General features: G+C 39.1%; 7 protein-coding genes across 7 annotated transcripts; 2 read left to right on the forward strand and 5 right to left on the reverse strand.

Moving 5' to 3' along the window:
- Positions 1-1169: 1169 nt before the first annotated feature.
- PCOAH_00055450 (Thioredoxin peroxidase) lies at positions 1170-1820 on the reverse strand (the record flags this gene model as incomplete). Its single annotated transcript, XM_020062324.1, has 1 exon — positions 1170-1820. The coding sequence occupies one exon, from the start codon at positions 1818-1820 to the stop codon at positions 1170-1172; it is 651 nt and encodes a 216-aa protein (XP_019917721.1).
- A 1182-nt stretch (positions 1821-3002) lies between these two features.
- On the reverse strand, positions 3003-4422 carry PCOAH_00055460 (Uncharacterized protein; the record flags this gene model as incomplete). Its single annotated transcript, XM_020062325.1, has 5 exons — positions 3003-3086; positions 3233-3391; positions 3499-3702; positions 3870-3983; positions 4246-4422. The coding sequence occupies 5 exons, from the start codon at positions 4420-4422 to the stop codon at positions 3003-3005; spliced, it is 738 nt and encodes a 245-aa protein (XP_019917788.1).
- A 1681-nt stretch (positions 4423-6103) lies between these two features.
- PCOAH_00055470 (Uncharacterized protein) lies at positions 6104-6743 on the reverse strand (the record flags this gene model as incomplete). Its single annotated transcript, XM_020062326.1, has 3 exons — positions 6104-6253; positions 6418-6468; positions 6615-6743. The coding sequence occupies 3 exons, from the start codon at positions 6741-6743 to the stop codon at positions 6104-6106; spliced, it is 330 nt and encodes a 109-aa protein (XP_019917483.1).
- A 1120-nt stretch (positions 6744-7863) lies between these two features.
- Positions 7864-8328, reverse strand: PCOAH_00055480 (Uncharacterized protein; the record flags this gene model as incomplete). Its single annotated transcript, XM_020062327.1, has 1 exon — positions 7864-8328. One exon carries the CDS (start codon positions 8326-8328, stop codon positions 7864-7866), a length of 465 nt encoding a protein of 154 aa, XP_019917592.1.
- Positions 8329-9550: 1222 nt separating this feature from the next.
- On the forward strand, positions 9551-10637 carry PCOAH_00055490 (Adrenodoxin-type ferredoxin; the record flags this gene model as incomplete). Its single annotated transcript, XM_020062328.1, has 5 exons — positions 9551-9560; positions 9737-9854; positions 9994-10097; positions 10228-10357; positions 10523-10637. 5 exons carry the CDS (start codon positions 9551-9553, stop codon positions 10635-10637), a joined length of 477 nt encoding a protein of 158 aa, XP_019917882.1.
- A 454-nt stretch (positions 10638-11091) lies between these two features.
- PCOAH_00055500 (Uncharacterized protein) lies at positions 11092-12371 on the reverse strand (the record flags this gene model as incomplete). The annotated part of the gene is made up of 5 exons (XM_020062329.1): positions 11092-11262; positions 11390-11479; positions 11661-11683; positions 11843-11998; positions 12146-12371. The coding sequence occupies 5 exons, from the start codon at positions 12369-12371 to the stop codon at positions 11092-11094; spliced, it is 666 nt and encodes a 221-aa protein (XP_019917582.1).
- Positions 12372-13815: 1444 nt separating this feature from the next.
- Positions 13816-16269, forward strand: PCOAH_00055510 (Geranylgeranyl transferase type2 beta subunit; the record flags this gene model as incomplete). Its single annotated transcript, XM_020062330.1, has 5 exons — positions 13816-14158; positions 14310-14364; positions 14520-15599; positions 15762-16179; positions 16243-16269. The coding sequence occupies 5 exons, from the start codon at positions 13816-13818 to the stop codon at positions 16267-16269; spliced, it is 1923 nt and encodes a 640-aa protein (XP_019917690.1).
- Between the last annotated feature and the right edge of the window lie 72 nt (positions 16270-16341).

Raw genomic sequence — 16341 nt, forward strand, 5'->3', positions numbered from 1 at the left:
TTTGCATGGATCATTCATAGATTTTTTTTTTTTTCCACCTATGATTGGCCATCACTTTGGATGAGAAAAAGTTTGAATCCTTCAGGTGTTCTTTTCTTTTTTTCTTACGTGATGGCGATTTTTTGGGAGAATGCCCAATTGGTGGTATGCTCTCGAAAGGGCTGCTTCGTGTAGACCGTTTTTATGACAATAGGTAAAAATAGCTTTCAGAAAAACGTTTCTTCTTTTAGGTAATTACACGATGTTATGTCCTACGATGTATTATCCTCCTTTTGTGCACTTTTTGTAGCTGCCACAAACGTTCCACCAGCATGCTTGTCGTATTGAAGAAGTGCCATTTTTTTTTTTTTATCTTACACACAAAGGGGGGAATTTTTTTTTTTTTTTTTTTGAAAAATCGTCATGAAGCATAAATGTGAATTCCTTGTAGTTAAAAAAAAAAAAAAAAAAAAATTGCACTTGCGAGGGGGTACATGCTCATATATGCAAAAACTTAAGTATATATATATATATTTTACCCTACACATTCGTATGAATATGCAAATTTTTATCATTCATCATCACTCCTATGGACGTAAGAAGTTCAATCTTTTTTATTCCTACTTTTACTTTTTCATAATGTTTTCTTAGTGGTAATTTTGTGTGGTAAGACAATGTGAGCGTCTTTCCCCTTGAAATGTTCAGCTTTTGGGTAGTCACCACAACGTGAAGGTTTATGTATAAATGCGGGGCGCATAGGTTAGGCGTGAAAATAAAAAAGAACGGTACGACTCGCGCAGGTGACTGTGTAGGCGACTAAATGTATGAACAGCTACGACTTCTAAAACGGGGAAGCAGCAAAATTGCGGGAATTCACAAAACCGTTATAACCCCTGTCCTGGGGGTGACAAAACGAAATGGAATACATACACCATTTTTTGAATTCGCAAAAAAAAAAAAAAAAATTTTTTTCGCGTTGTGAGTCGATGTACATGCAGGTGCCTCCCCCTTCGAGGTTCTTCACCCCACATGGGATCCTATCAGGGGTAGTTCATTTTGAGAATATTTTGCTTGCTTGTTTGTTCTTTTTTTTTTTTTTTTCTTCTTCTTAAGATGCTTCCTTTGCGGGTGAATAAAGTATAATCCGTTAAGAGCATAGCCGGTGTGTACAGCTGACCCGTTCTTCGATGTTATTCCTTCTTCACCTCCGTGTTTAAATAATTCAGAAGAGAATCATTGGTTGGCTGAAACGACTTGGCTCCCTTTTTCCAGTTAATTGGACACACATCACCAGTTTTATCCACATGAATAATCGAATCTATTGTCCGTAAAACTTCATCTACACTTCTTCCAAGAGGTAAATCATTAACCGTTTGGTGTCTAACCTTACCTTGTAAGTCGATTATAAATAACCCCCTCAATGCGAAAGAATTCTCGTACAATACATTATACATTTTTGATATTTCTTTATTTATATCTGACACTAGTGTAAAGTTGACATTGCCTATTCCTCCTTTTTCAATGGGCATATTTTTCCATGCCAAATGGCTGTATACGGAGTCTACTGATATTCCTAACAACTCCACATTTTTCTCCTCAAACGATTTTACATGCTTATTAAATTCGATTATTTCCGTTGGACATACAAAGGTGTAATTTAAGGGGTAAAACAGCAAGCAGCAATACTTTTTTCCAATGTAGGAAGATAACTGCACATTTATAATTTCGTTGTTTTTGTTCAACGCCTGGGCCGTAAAGTCATGTGCTTGTTTCGTCACCAGAGAGAAGCTTCTCCTGGCCGTTTGAAACACACTGTTTCCCAATTTGTGTAAAATTCTCATTTTTTATTCCTTTATGATACAAATAGGGGGGTTAGGGGCAGGGTGGAATAGCACAAAGGTAATTCGACTCACTCAAGTGATGTTATAATTTTGTTGCAACGTTTGTACCTGCAAATATGTATGCGTTTTTGTATGGCTTACTAAGCGATGGAAGGAGGTTATTTTCCTTTGGATCTCTTAATTTAATTCGACTGAACACTAGTTCACACAGTTCGATTTGCATGTAAAAAAGGTGTACTTCACATCGTAGTACCAGAAAAAGAAAAAGAATAAAATTTCAAAATGGAGCACAGGCCAAGCTGCACCATTTAAACATTCTCCCATACGTGCACATGGGGCACAATATTGCGTTTCCGCAGCACGTAGTGAAAAACCAAACTGAGTTAACCCGCTGGGGTGCAAAATTAACTCCGCTGCCAATAAATGCGTGTGGAAGTGAATAGTGAGGTGCTTATTTTATGTCCCTCTCTTTCTTCATCTGCTTTTTCCCCCTTCTTTTTGCACACCTGCTAAGCGATTATAAGAAGATATAGGCCCTTTTGCGAGGCAGCTTCATTGAACCCTTAATACCGTTTACGAGGAATTCAAAAGTGTTGGGGGAAAATCTTCGAACGTAAAAAAGAATGGACCCCCCACTTCACATTTGTACGGACGAAACGACGAACACACACCGAATCTGTAAAACCGACGATTGACGTTTAAACAACGTGGACATAACCCTTATGAAGGGGCTTACTTTCCTTCCCTTTTTTTTTCTTTAATTTTACCCTTTTTTTAAGTAGAATTATTCGTTAAAACAAAGTCATAGGAAAAGTTTCCATTTTTTACTTTGGCAAGTCAACATATTTTATGATTTACAGAGAAGTCAAAATAACACATGTGAGAAGTAGTAATAAGTAGAAAAATGAATCACACATATAAGAAGCGAAATGAACAAAAACAAAAAAAAAAAAAAAAAAAAAAAATGAGAAAAGGGTGGATGGAAAAAAAAAAAAAAAGGACGAAGTGTTGCATATAAACCAAATAAAGATCCTTCTTTTTTTTCCCCCTCACTTTTCTTCACTTAAAATTTGACGTTTTCTTTTTAATTATTCTCTCGATTTTTAAATTTATACGAGAAAAAAAAAAAAAGGAAAACATAACAAGGACAAAAAAAAAAATAGGAAAAAAATAGTATGTCTTTCAAACTTCATCATCAAATTCGGTAACATTTTCAATTTTGTAGGCTTCGCTTTGTTGCCTGAAAACTTCATTACCAAACCCGGCCTATATGCGTTAAAAGAGGGGCAAAAAAAAAGAATAATGAACGCAGTTAAAATGGTGCATGCAGAAGGATTACAGCAGCATAAATGTAATACACTCATGTGCACATAGAGCAGGGTAACCGCTGCGCTAGATTCACATGATCTTACTATTCCTCCTAGAACGGCTCCCAGGGGGAAGCAACAATTTTCCGCCTTCATCAGGGCCAAGCGAATATGGTGGGAGGATTCGTCTTCTACGTCCAGCAAACCAAAAATGAACCCAAATATCGCTCCCATTGTTATTGTGAACAGTAGAATCAGGTACACCTAAAAAGGGGGTGCATGGGGAATGTGCGCGGCGGTTCATATTAGGGGCGTGTATGTGGAGGAGCGCTCTTAACATTTACAAGTTCATTCCCTCCCTCGCCGCTTACCTGCGCTACCGACTCGATTAGCGGCCTCGTTATGGACCCCTGGATAAACCCGATCAGGTAGTTTATCAAATCTATTAAGCTGAATGTTAATGCGAAAGAAATGCTAATTCCGAGGATGCAGTAAATGGGGACTTTGGATAGGGGCGATAGGGAAAACAGCCACGAACGGTCGAAGAAGAGGCACAAAATTCCTGAAAAAACAATCTGCAAAGGGGAAATACGGTGTGCATGTGTAAATACATGATGGTGTTTTTGCATTTGTAATCATCCAACGTAGTCGTATGTATATATGTACACCCTCTCCTTTGTGCACGTTCGTAAAAAGGAAAAGCCTTGTTTCCGTCGTATCTACGCGAGATTTGCATTCATACCAGTCCCGCCAAGATCATCAGTTGGCTTCTTCTATTTTCTGCTTCGTCCGTTACATTCGCGTGCAACCTCCAGAAAATTATTAGTCCAACTACGATGAATAGTATACCGAAGTACTGCGGGGGGAGGGGTAACAAAATTGGGAATGTAGTAACGACGCAGTAGGGTAGTGGACCGATGGACCAATTAAATAGTACAACCAAATGGGGGTGTTCGGTTGTTCCCCCTCACTCAGGTGTAAACTTGTAGGCACCCCTACAACCCATGTGTTGTTGTTGGGGCTGCCATAGAGCCCTCCTCGCAGCGCAAAAAAACGAACACACAAATATGCACGTTACAAATATACATGGCGCACATACAATGCGGTGCGAAACTTACCATGGAAAAAAACTTCGACAGGGACACCTCAACTAACGTGCAATTGACTATAAGCGAGCACATAATCCCCAGTATCATGCCCACCACGGCACTTATACTTCCCTTAACAATCAAATCCTTCGTGCAGTTAATTCTAAATCCAGAAAATTTATCGAAATCTTTGATTTCCATATCCATTGTTGCTGCTCCAGTGATGTGATGGTCAAAACGTTGATGGTACAGGATGGTATACTACACCTTCCACAAACAGATACGCACGTACGCATATGTTTATATAAGCATGTACATACGAAAGTGTAAATATACCTATATATGTATATAGGTATGTATATATATATATATCTACGTATGTACAGCAAGTACGGCGCGTATATAATGCCTATACTTCTCCAGCGACAGTACCGCAGAAAAATTGGAGATGCGCTACACTTTCAAAGGGTAATTTTTCTGCTCTCGCTTCTTTCTCCTTTCGGTGTTTTTTTAACTGTACTTCACCGGAAACGATGTGCAGAAACGACTCCCCACGCTTCGCATATATCACGGGGAAGATTGCACGCATGTGGTATACTATGCTGTACCACTACCTTTGCGCATACACTTGGGGGCAGGTCATTAACCGAATTTTATCGCAAGCTACTCCTTTCATGCGTCCTTCAAGTGCATTTTCACTAGAAAAAAAAACAACAAAAAAAAAGTGTTTTCCACTGTTCTTTAAAAATACAGCTTAAAAAAAATGCAATTTCGCTAAATTCGTCCTTTACATATGTATACACCCCCAAAAAAAAAAAAAAAAAAAAAAATATTTTGCTTATTCCCCTCAAACGGGTGAGTGTTACGTCATGCATACAGACGTGTAAAATGAAAAGTACGTATCATTATATGTTCACTTGTTTGCACGTCGCATATGTGACATTCCTGCAAATGTGTTGGTGCGATTTGTCCACCATGATAATATGCACTCTGATCACACATATTGGTCCAAGGATATATATTTTTTTCAGTTAAGAAAATATGCGCAGAACGTTGGGTTGTTTTCTTTTCCGAGCCGTTTTCACCTTTTCGTAGCCCCTCTTAACCGTTCCTTTTTTTCCTCTCAGTGGGTAAGACTCAATGGTTAATTTTAAGTCCAAAAAATTGCGAACGTCCTTTGGATAAAAAAACACCTCAATCGTTTTGCAAATGTTATGAACGGAAAAAAAAAAAAAAAAAAAAAATTGGCATAAGAAACACACGTAATTTCTAACACGTTGTCGTGTAGAGTACCATTTTTCCAATCGCATAAAGGTGAAATATAAACGACGAAACGCACGTTCGTTTTTTATATGTATATACGTGTAGGTGTGTAGAACTGTATGCTACGCATATATATATGTGTGTACACTCTGCTGTTGCGGATGCGCAAGTGATGCAGAACGGTAGAACGGCCTCTTCAATTACACGTGGCGCGTTTCAACTGCTGTCTTAAATGCGGACCTTTTATTCCCCCATTTTGCTGAATTCGTAGGGTGAGTTGCTGCTCCGCATGACTATGCAGGGGTAGACTCCCCAAGCGTTTTACTTTTTTCTCTCGAATGGCTTCCGTTCTACCTAAAAGAGAATTGAGTTAATCCACGAAATAAGTGGGTAACGTGGGGTGTCTAAGTGTAGCTCCTTGTGAGGAGAACAGCTGCATGCGGATAAACGCACATGTGTGTGTCTGCTCCCCACATTTGCAAAGGTTAAAAGTGCGGATAAATTCCCGTTGACGTGCGAATTTTACAATTGGGGGAAATTCCTCTTCATCCACTTTGTTAAGCCTCTTTGTGGTGCTTCATTTCGGCAAAATATACTTACCATTTTTCGAACCCTCCACGTGGTACTATTCCTCAAAAAGGTACTCTTTAAACTCTTCCAACTCCTTAAACGGGTACGTCATGGAGTAAATTAAGATGGTTTTAATTTTCTCCGTGTTGTAGTACGGTGTTTTGTGCGTTATGTAAATAGTCCAATCGCCTATGTCAATGCTCATCTACGAGGAGGGGAATAAAAAATTTCGCAAAGGGGTTAGCTCCATTTTTTATATCTAAATGTCGGAGCCAGATCACACGTAAGATAAGAACACTTTAAAGGGAACCATTGCACACGTGGGCATATTGCCCCCCTTTTCAATGCGCTACGGCGTAAGTGTTGTACCTGGTCTGGCGTAGCAGACTTAGCCCTCGACCGAATTTGGTGGAAGTTGGTCTGGCGAGGAAATACACGAAAAAGAAGAAAGGAATGGGACAAAAATGTGAAAAAAAAAATCAGTAAAACAATGTAAAATTATATGCATCGATACATGCACAAAAATGCTAGCTAAATAAGCAGAAAGGTGAGCATTCTACACCTACCGGTTTTATTTCCTTAAAGCCCTGCGATAAAATATGCAAGTTATTAATATCTTTTAACCTTCTATAGGCAAATATCGACTTGATACATAGCATGGCCGCCAAAGCATAAATGAAAGATCGAATCCTCATTTTTGCTTTATTCCGTCGAAGTGGCAAATAAGAGAATTTTTCTATCGATTTGTTTTTTCTGTCTGTTTTAGCTTTTTGTTTTTCTTAATGTAGGCGTTTCTGTTGCTCTTTGAATTTTCGTGATTTGCGAAGTAGAGGAATGTATGCAGAATAAAAATGGAAAAAAAAAAAAAAAAAAAGTAGTTATAAAATAACATGTCTTATGAATTCCAAAAAATTGTTTCATTTCATTTTTTTACTATTTCACAAATTTCCAATTTTACGTTTTGTCATACGGGGTAAAAAATTTACCAGCTCATGACGCATTGGGGTGAGAGGTCCTGGTGTACGTACAACATTGGAGGGGACAATGGCTCAGGTGAGCGTAGACGTATATACACATGAATACACACCCCAACGTGGGGAATCTGGACGTCGTTTCAACGAACTGGATGTCACGTTGGATCAAAATTGGGATCCCCAATTGGTGAGAAGGACAGCCATGCAGTTTTTTTCCCTTCTTTGTATGATCCTTACGGGGTGTACATGGATAAAAAACGGCCCAGGTGTACACACACATATTTGCATACAGATTACAATTTTAAAACTGTCTCGAGCTGTTTTGTATTATGTCATAGCAGTTTAGGTACTTTCCGTTGTTTCAAAAAATAGGAGTTACTAAGATTTGCTCGACGCAGGAAGGCGTATACCCGTGAATGCATAAACTGAGGCATGTGCCTACACGCATATGAACACAAACATATGCGGAAATAAAAAATGGTTAAACAAAATTAAACAAAGTGTAGACAAGGAAAATTATAAAAATGAAGGAAAAAAAAAGAAAAAATGTATTTAGCGCAGGAAGTTATTTCGTAAAAATTTACACACAAATAATAAGTCATTATGAGATGACCAAAAGGGAAGTCCCCGTTTAAAAAAAGAAACCTTCTCCAGACCACCTTCCTATCAGTGCATTTGTAGAGTATAAAAAATGTTCATCGGGAAAGTTGCAAAAGGGTTCCCAAAAAAATTACAAAGAAATGTTTGCATTTTTTTCATAAATGTTTTGTCAAAAAAATGCCGAAAGAAAAAAAGCAAATAAATCACCTCAACCTGGGCAATGGGAAACTACCAGCCCCCGTCAAAAGGGAGGCAGGTAGTCCGAGTCATCGACAACTATCCTGTACAAAAAGGAATTATAGTTGGTGTAATTTTGTATATTTTTAATCAAAATTTGTCCGTACATTCTATTACAGGCCAGGAGATAATTCTCACTCTTTAACCAAGTTGATACAACAATGTATCTGCTTAAATTGTTGATATTGTTTTGCCTTTTAATTATTTTTGTATATAAATAACCAGGCTGTTTCTGATAAAACCTACATAAGTCCTTAAGTTTTTCTTCAAATACGTTTCCATCATTTTCCTTCACTTCAAGAAATGTCAAGTATGCATATTTGTTTTGCTTAAAAATGGGGAAAAATTCATACACGGTATCCATGTCCGGGTTTGCAAAACTGTAGGAGAAGGCTCCCCCAATGACGAAGCACACCAGCCGGTTGTACGTACGTATTCGAAATGCGTTGTCAAATATTTTGCCTATCATGTTTTGGATACTGCATTTTTGTGTATCTGGGGGGGGTTCAGTATGGGGCGCATCCAGTCGACGCTTAGTTAGCGTTTTCCGCGTTATCTGCTTGATTCGATTTGTCTGCTTTATTCTTTTTGGTCACAATTTCACCACTGTGTGTTACTCCCTTTTCGCTTTTTTTATTAAAACATCATGTACCGACTACGACCTCGCCCGCTAAGACAGTATGATGATCTATTGCCTTTCCCCTTTCAGCGTCGCTGCCCCCTCATTTGGTAGTTCTCCTCCTTTTGCCTCTTCTTCGTAACACATGCCGTGCTGCAATTATGAGAATCTCACAGCGTGGATAAGCCGACCGATGTAAGGGCCCCCCTCGATGCTTGTGTGCGCTTATGAATATACCTACACAGTATGTAACCTACACAAATGTGCAGTTAACCCGTTTCAATAAACTGTTTACATAGGGAGGGGGAAAAAAAAAGGAAAGCAACTGTTACATGAAACCAAAAAGAGAATTAAAGGTTAACATTTTAATGCGCTGCGCAAAAAAATGCACAAAAGGGAACAATCAAATATTCGAATAGTATGAAAAAAAAAACGTCATATGTGGTTAATTTTTATGGCACATTTTGGATAACATATTTCTGTGAATCCGAGCTTATAAATGTTGTAAAAAATTGCAAAAGCTGAAAAAGCGTAAATTGTACACCTCCAAAAGGAGAGAAAAAAAAAAAAAAAACGGCGCTTTCGAAGTGGGCATCATACATATCGCAGCATATGCCTGATTTTTTTTTTTTTTTTTAATTTTATTTCCCGTAACTGTAGTACGAAGGGAAGAAAATGGTTTCTGAATTTATTTTCCTTTTCTCCTATTCGAATTAAACCACTGCGACTTTTCCGATGAGACTATTCCATTTCTCTATTTTGTTCCCTATTGGTGTATAAACCTGCTGCCGAATTTTTTAATTACTCTTTGAAGTTCCATCTGCGGTACCATTTGAAACACCACTGGATGTAACTTTTAATCACTCCCCCCTAAACAATTGCCGCAATTTTGTACAGACTATTTTGGCAATCCAGCTGGACAGTGTGCCTCATGAAAGCTAAACATATGCATCACATGCGTCACATGGACCACCTGTACAGCTGAAGAAGCGTCAACAAAAAGTGTTCCATTATACATATGTGCACAACTTGTGAACAGCTTTCACAAATTAAATGACGGAGGACGGGGAAAATGATTACAAGTAAGGGGCAGGGAAAAAAAAAGAGGGAAAGACAAACCTGTTCACAGTTATGTGCGCAAGCGTGTGCACAGATGAAATTTCCTCTTGCCCTATTGGACATATGTACGTAAGCGCTTCTACACACGCATCTACTTGCAACACAAACGAGACGCGTGTCTGTCCTCACCCATTCGCAGAGTTTAGCTTTCTCAGTAGAAACGATACATTCAAAAGGGCTCTATTGAACAAGATAAAAAATAAGTGCATTTATTTTAATTATATTAGAGCGTTCACGACCGAGAGTCCCGAAGAAATGTAAGTTCTCCTACGGAAGCACATAAGTGGGCTAACATACATAAGCCCGCATACTCCGCGTGAACACCACTGTGCTATTTTGTATTACGTAGGAGCCCCTTTCAACTAAGCGTTCATTTTTTTTTTTTTCCCTTGCAAGTGACGTGACATTTGTAAATCAGGACAATTATGAAAAGACCGTTAAAGCAAAAGTAGGAGATAGCATATTAAAAGTTGCCCATGAAAATAGCATAAACATAGAAGGTACACCCAGCAGGGAAAAGCATCACTTGTTAGTTTTATCACTTGTCGGTTAATTAGTGAGAATACGTATCTTGTACAAATTAATCCAAGTTGGCATTTTCACATCCAATTTTCTTCCTTTTTTGTGTAGGGGCGTGTGACGGTTTCTGTGCGTGTTCCACTTGCCACGTGATAATTGACGAAAAATATTACGACCTTTTGCCGGAAGCACTTGACAATGAACTTGACATGCTAGAGCTGGCCCCATGCATTACCGAAACGTAAGGAGGACGGAGCGTGTGCAGGCGTAGGCCAAGTCATTTGCCAGCCGTTTTACAACACCCCGTTTTGCCTGGCTGAGGGGGTAACGCCCAAAGGATGCCCCCATGCTTAACCCAGCTGGTTTTTACACTACGACATATTGAGAAACCTTTTCCCATTTGCAGTTCCAGACTAGGATGCCAAGTGAAACTCAAAAAGGAGCTAGACGGAATGAAGATAAAGTTGCCCCCCATGACGAGAAATTTTTATGTAGACGGTTATGTCCCCACGCCGCATTAATTTTTTTTTTTTTTTTTAATGTTTTAAAAAATAATTATCTCATTTGTTTTTTTGTTAGACTCATTTGTAAAGGCAGCACGCGTGACTATGCAGATGTGCATTAATATGCCCGCATAGATACACATATGCGTGTGTAAACAATTTTTTTTTTTTTTTTTTTTTTGTGAATCCTTCGCCGTTTAGCCTTCATTTTGCCATTCATGTGAAAAAACACAAAATAAACAAAACAAACAGAAAGAAAAAAAGCAAAAAAAACTGAACAAACGTATCTGCATTGTTTAAAAATATGCAGAATATGGCTGAGTTATGCATCACCTTGGGGACTCCTTTTTTAGCTTCCTCATTTTGCGTGCATCGCATGCCAACTTCATCGTAGGTATTTCATCAAATTGAATTTCCTTCAGTACGATGATAAAATTTTGACATGAAAATAGGTGAAGTGGAAAAGGGAAAATTAATGCGATAATCGGTTAAAGAGGAAAAAGGTGTGTATTTTAAATTGTGCTGTCACAGCGATGTTGCGCATGTGCAGAAGTGTGACAAGATTATATTTGCGCTTTTCTCTATTTTTCCTATCCTGAACTGACCTCTTCTCCTGCGAAAAGCGCTTCTGTTGTTGTTCAAGCTGGTCGTGCAAAGAAGGGGAAGTCGCCATATATCCATGTGTAGGCATATGTGTATGAACAAATGTACCAACATACAGTGTACACGTAGGCAAAAATGGCTATACGCGCGTAACCCCCAATGATTACATCACGTATTCTTGAGAAGGCCATGTCCATCTGTTCTTCGTTCGTTAGATCCCTATTTTCCGAGTCGTCTATCCGCCCCGGGGTCTTACTCTGAAGGGGAATGTATCAAATATTGCGTGGAAAATCTGTGTACCAAGGAAAAGGACGCAACTGAATTTTAGAAGCAACCGCATTAAAGAATAGGAATTATTTATTCCACACATATGTTGTAGTGGCCTTCCACTCCGCTTAGCAATTGTTACGGGATATTTTTTTCTTTTCTTTTCTTTACTAGTATGGACTTTTCGAGGTCGTCTGCATGTGTTCATAAAAGAGGGTTAAAGTGACACGAAGAATGGGCTGTTATTTCTTCCATTCAGGTGGAGCATAACGGTGTAATGATCCCACACTTATAGCACAAAAGGAATAACTAAAAAGGAGTAATCATTTAGGAAAATTAAAATGAATTATAACCATCGTCCATCCTGCTAATGATAATGTACGGAACGGGTTCACCAAAGCTGCTTTCATTTTCGTACTCCTCGTCTGGATATAAGTATGACAAATCCTCGGGATCCTTATGATTGGGGAATTTTATTTCGAGATTTAGTGATTTCTCACGCTCGTGTTCTGTAAAAACGGTGTACCGAAAATGTGGTCACGTGTGGAAGAATGTATGATCATTTGGTCTAGTAATCTATGCAGATGCGTTTACTTAGGACTGCACGTCGGGGAATAGCCCTTCTGGGAGGAACGCATTTTTGTAAAAAGACCAACCTGACTGATGCGCATTTTTCTCATCCCGCACATCGTACAAAATGCTTTCCAGCTCCGCCAAGATAAACTTAGAATTGTCGTAAATATTTGATAATTTATCGTAGGAGCAGAAAACGCTGGAACAGTTATGAAGACCACTTCCGCCGTAGACGCCCGTCGTGAAACATTTTATGTTTGACAGGAGGAACGAAATGGCTATCACACACGCAGGGAGTATTCTGCTCATTTTGACATCAACACGGGGTGTGATCGAAATGCACAGTTTGTTTGGAACAGGGTGGGTCGAGTCAGCACATGCGCTAAGGTAGGTACATAAATGGACATGCACTTACACACATAAATATGGCGCATTTATGGGGAGACACAATTTTGCGATAAGCGGAAAAAGTCAGAGGTGATAACAAAACGGTGAAGAATCAAGCCAATAGTGTAGGTGCCAACATGGGGTTAACAAAAATGGATGGAAGCAACTGAAGATAAGTCAACTGGTAATATCAGCCACGACAGAGGGGAGATTTTCATCTGTTCAAATTTGACAATCCACGCAAAGATGAGTTACATGCAAGTTACACGTGCGTATTGAATATTTCCCAAAATGGGAAAATATAGAAGGCTCTAACTCTCATCATGGTAGTGGTACACATTAAGCGTCTCAACGAAATGGTTAAATGGGTGTATCTACACGCTTGAATGGGGGAAAAAAAAAACATGCCGCCTATTTTAATTTGTGCCTTTTTTTTACCACCAACCGTTGTCCTGCAGCAGTGGTGTAACAACGCCATAGTTAAGCTGAAATGGGGGGCTAATAACATAGTATTATTATTTTACTTTTGCTTTATCAGAGTGACTCCAAAAAGGAACAATAAGTTTTTCGCTGAACACGTTTGAAATATTTTCAGGAGGCAATCAATAGCCCTATGCGTTTTTCCTCTTTTTTACAAATTGTGAGACTTGGTGGTACCCGGTCTGCAACATCGCGTGAAAATCATGAATAATGTGGGGATGGCAAAAAAGAGGAAAAAAAGAAGAAAAAGAAGGAAGACCCCCCCAAAGTTCCTGATGTGCTACTTACTCGTTTTAATAAGGAATGATTATTCCCCATTTTGCAAGCCAATTTAAAATTGTAAGGTATACAAATGCATGCATTTTGGAAACTTTTTTTGTTCCTTCCAGGGGGGAATACCCCATTTTTTATTTTTCGACCATTCTAGCAAAGCGGAATGCAGTTTTTTCCCAACCTGCCTAATTACTCTTTTCGCCTTTTTTAGCTGCGTCACAAAAAAAAAAATAAGTTCCACCACGAACAAGCATTTTTATCCGAACTGATGATTTATACATAGAAAAAGTGTTTCACTAAAATGTGAACGCGTGATGACATTGTATATACACGTGTTTATGTATGCCAGTTTTATGAGGCCATAATTTTTTTCTCAACATCTGCGAAATACGCATATTTATTTTTTCCCTTTTTTGGTGTAATATTCGCGTGCTTGTTAAGAGCGTTTAGTTAGGAATCTCACAGGGGGGTTTACATTTGTGCCTTGCATGAGTGCCACAGTTTGTGAAGAGTTGGCGTAGGTGAAGCGCGTCTCGCAGCTAGCATAACCATCTCCCCTTTGAAAAATTTGTCACCATCACATACCTACCATTTTACCCCTTCCAAGTCAATAATGGAAACGAAGCCAACCCCACCTAAGCAAAATGTAGCCATACAAAAGAACATCTTAGACGCAAAACTATCCAAGGATAGTCAGAACAATGAGAGAAAAATTAAGCACAACAAGAATTCACTTATTTTGAGTAAACAGTTTTATGGAATAATTGGAGGAATTACAGTTGGAATATTAGGGATCCAAGGCACATACGGTTTTTTGCTCTTTTCCTTATTCACTGTAATAGGGACATTAATGACCTTCTCTCATATCAGAACTGACTTTAAGTCTTATTTTATGAAACCATCTGACATTTTGTGCCGTGACTTTTTTAGTGGATTGATAGTAAGCTTATATGGGAGTGCACCCCCTGTGTGGAATCCACCACCACGTTTCATTTAGTATGAACTCATTTGGGCGTACACCCTATACATTCGTGTAAACACCTGTTATTCCCCCCTTCATGCTTGCACAATCTCTCACGTGTGCATATATTTTTCCCCTCCTTTTAGTCCTTCATATTATTCTGGACCTTATCCTACGATTTAATATACATTTTTTGAAGGCGTCATTTTTTTTGAAAACCTGATACATTGATGTGCCAACGTTGTCAAGAAATAGAGTTATAGTCCAATCGTGCCCTCCACACCAGCTTTACTACTGCCTGTAGGGTTGGTGCACCCAAACAATGTTTCTCCCTGCCTGCCCCTGCACGCCGTCAGAAGTATGGACTTGGACCTAAACCTACATGAGAAATACTTCCTAAACACGATAAAAGAAAAGTTGGGAAAAAACTCTCCTAACACCGGCGTATCTAGTAAGTATGAATCCATTTTTATCAGTGGCATTTTTTGGGTCCTAAGTGGGCTCACAATAGTAAGGAAGAATAGAAAGAGCCTCGATGAGGTACTCGATAGGAAGGTAATAGACACCCTCTACTCCGTAGTAATGAAATGTTTGGAGAAAAAGAAAATTAAGCAGAAATACATTTACAAGTTAAAAAAGGAAAAGCACTTTTTATCAAATGAGGATATTGACCAAATAGTTGGTGCGTCGAAAAGTGGCCCTAGCAGTTTGTATGAGGTGGTTTGTGGCAAGGGAGAAGACAGTGGATTATCAGCCCAGTGCGAAAATGTCCCGACTAGTCATAAAAAGAAGTGCGACGAAAAGGCAGTTTTAACGGAAGAAAGAAATGCGGAACGGATAGCTACGCCAGAATGCGCAAACCGAGTGGAAGGGGAAGAATCCAACAGAGTCGTGAAGACGACAAGTGTGTGTAAAAGGAAAAAAAAGAGATTCTATCTATGTGGATTCAGTCCATGCAGCAAAAGCAACCTATACGAGGCGAACGTAATATCCACCTTAAGCGCTATTCAAGTATTATTTTTGTTAAACAAAATAAGTGAAGAAGATATAAGCACGAAAATGATCCTGGAGATATACAATTTTGTTTACTTCCTTTTTGATGAGAAGAAAGGTTTTTACCACTTTTCACTGAGCAGTGCAAGGTTTCAATTCGATGGCGATATGCGTTTCATGTTCTGTGCCTTATCAGTTTTACATTTTTTATCCCTCCTGTTGAGGAAGCGAAATGTTCGTATTAGTTTGTATAACAATGATGAGAGATGTGCCCACTGGATATTAACCTGCTTAAACTTGGATGGAGGTTTTTCAAACATCCCCGGGGCAGAGTCACATGCAGGCACGACGTTTTGTGCGATCAATTCTTTAAACATGCTAAGGGTCAGGGGGAGTGAAAATTACTTGTCAGATAACGGCCTCTTACGCGGGAAACTAATTAGGTATGAGCAACGTGCGAAATGCTAGTGCACTTGTGCGAATGGCAAAGTTGGGCGACGCCTGAGTGGAGCGCAACCTGTACGTTTGCACATTTATAGTGAGAGATACGCACCATTTTGTTATGCACAGCTGCCTATATTTGTATACATCCCTTCCCCCCTCAGATGGCTCTGTGATAGGTATGACAACTTGGGCATTAATGGACGTGTCGGAAAGGACCACGATGTCTGTTACGCGTGGTGGGTTTTGGGAAGTTTAGTTGCCCTGAAAACAAATTTAACTGAACTGTTTAATGTAAACATTTTAATTACCTTCATTTTGACGTGCCAAGATAAACAGAAGGGAGGTTTTTCAAGAACGGCATTTAAAAATAATGGGGATAGAAATAAGCCCTTTAATTTTTATGAGGGGGAAAATTTATCCCACCAAGAAGCGGACCTCTTTCATAGCTTCTTCGCCCTATGTGCTCTCTCACTTATATATCACAATTTTTGTCATTATAAAAAGAAGCACCGAAAGAAATTTCAGCTGCTCGGTGGGGATGTAATTCCACAGGAGTTAGAGTGTACCCTCTCCCAGATGGTAAACGTACATGTGTCCTTCGCGATGCCCATTCGTATGACAGTTTGTGCACCGTTACCGTAGTGCATTGCGTGTGCCGTGGATAAGTGAAAAAAAGAAAAATGTTAACTTTTGTTCATTACATGGAGCTGCAAACTTGTGTGTGCCTTTCCGTTTGGCATA

This window comes from Plasmodium coatneyi, chromosome 14 (assembly GCF_001680005.1).
Source record: "Plasmodium coatneyi strain Hackeri chromosome 14, complete sequence".
Classification (NCBI taxonomy): domain Eukaryota; phylum Apicomplexa; class Aconoidasida; order Haemosporida; family Plasmodiidae; genus Plasmodium; species Plasmodium coatneyi.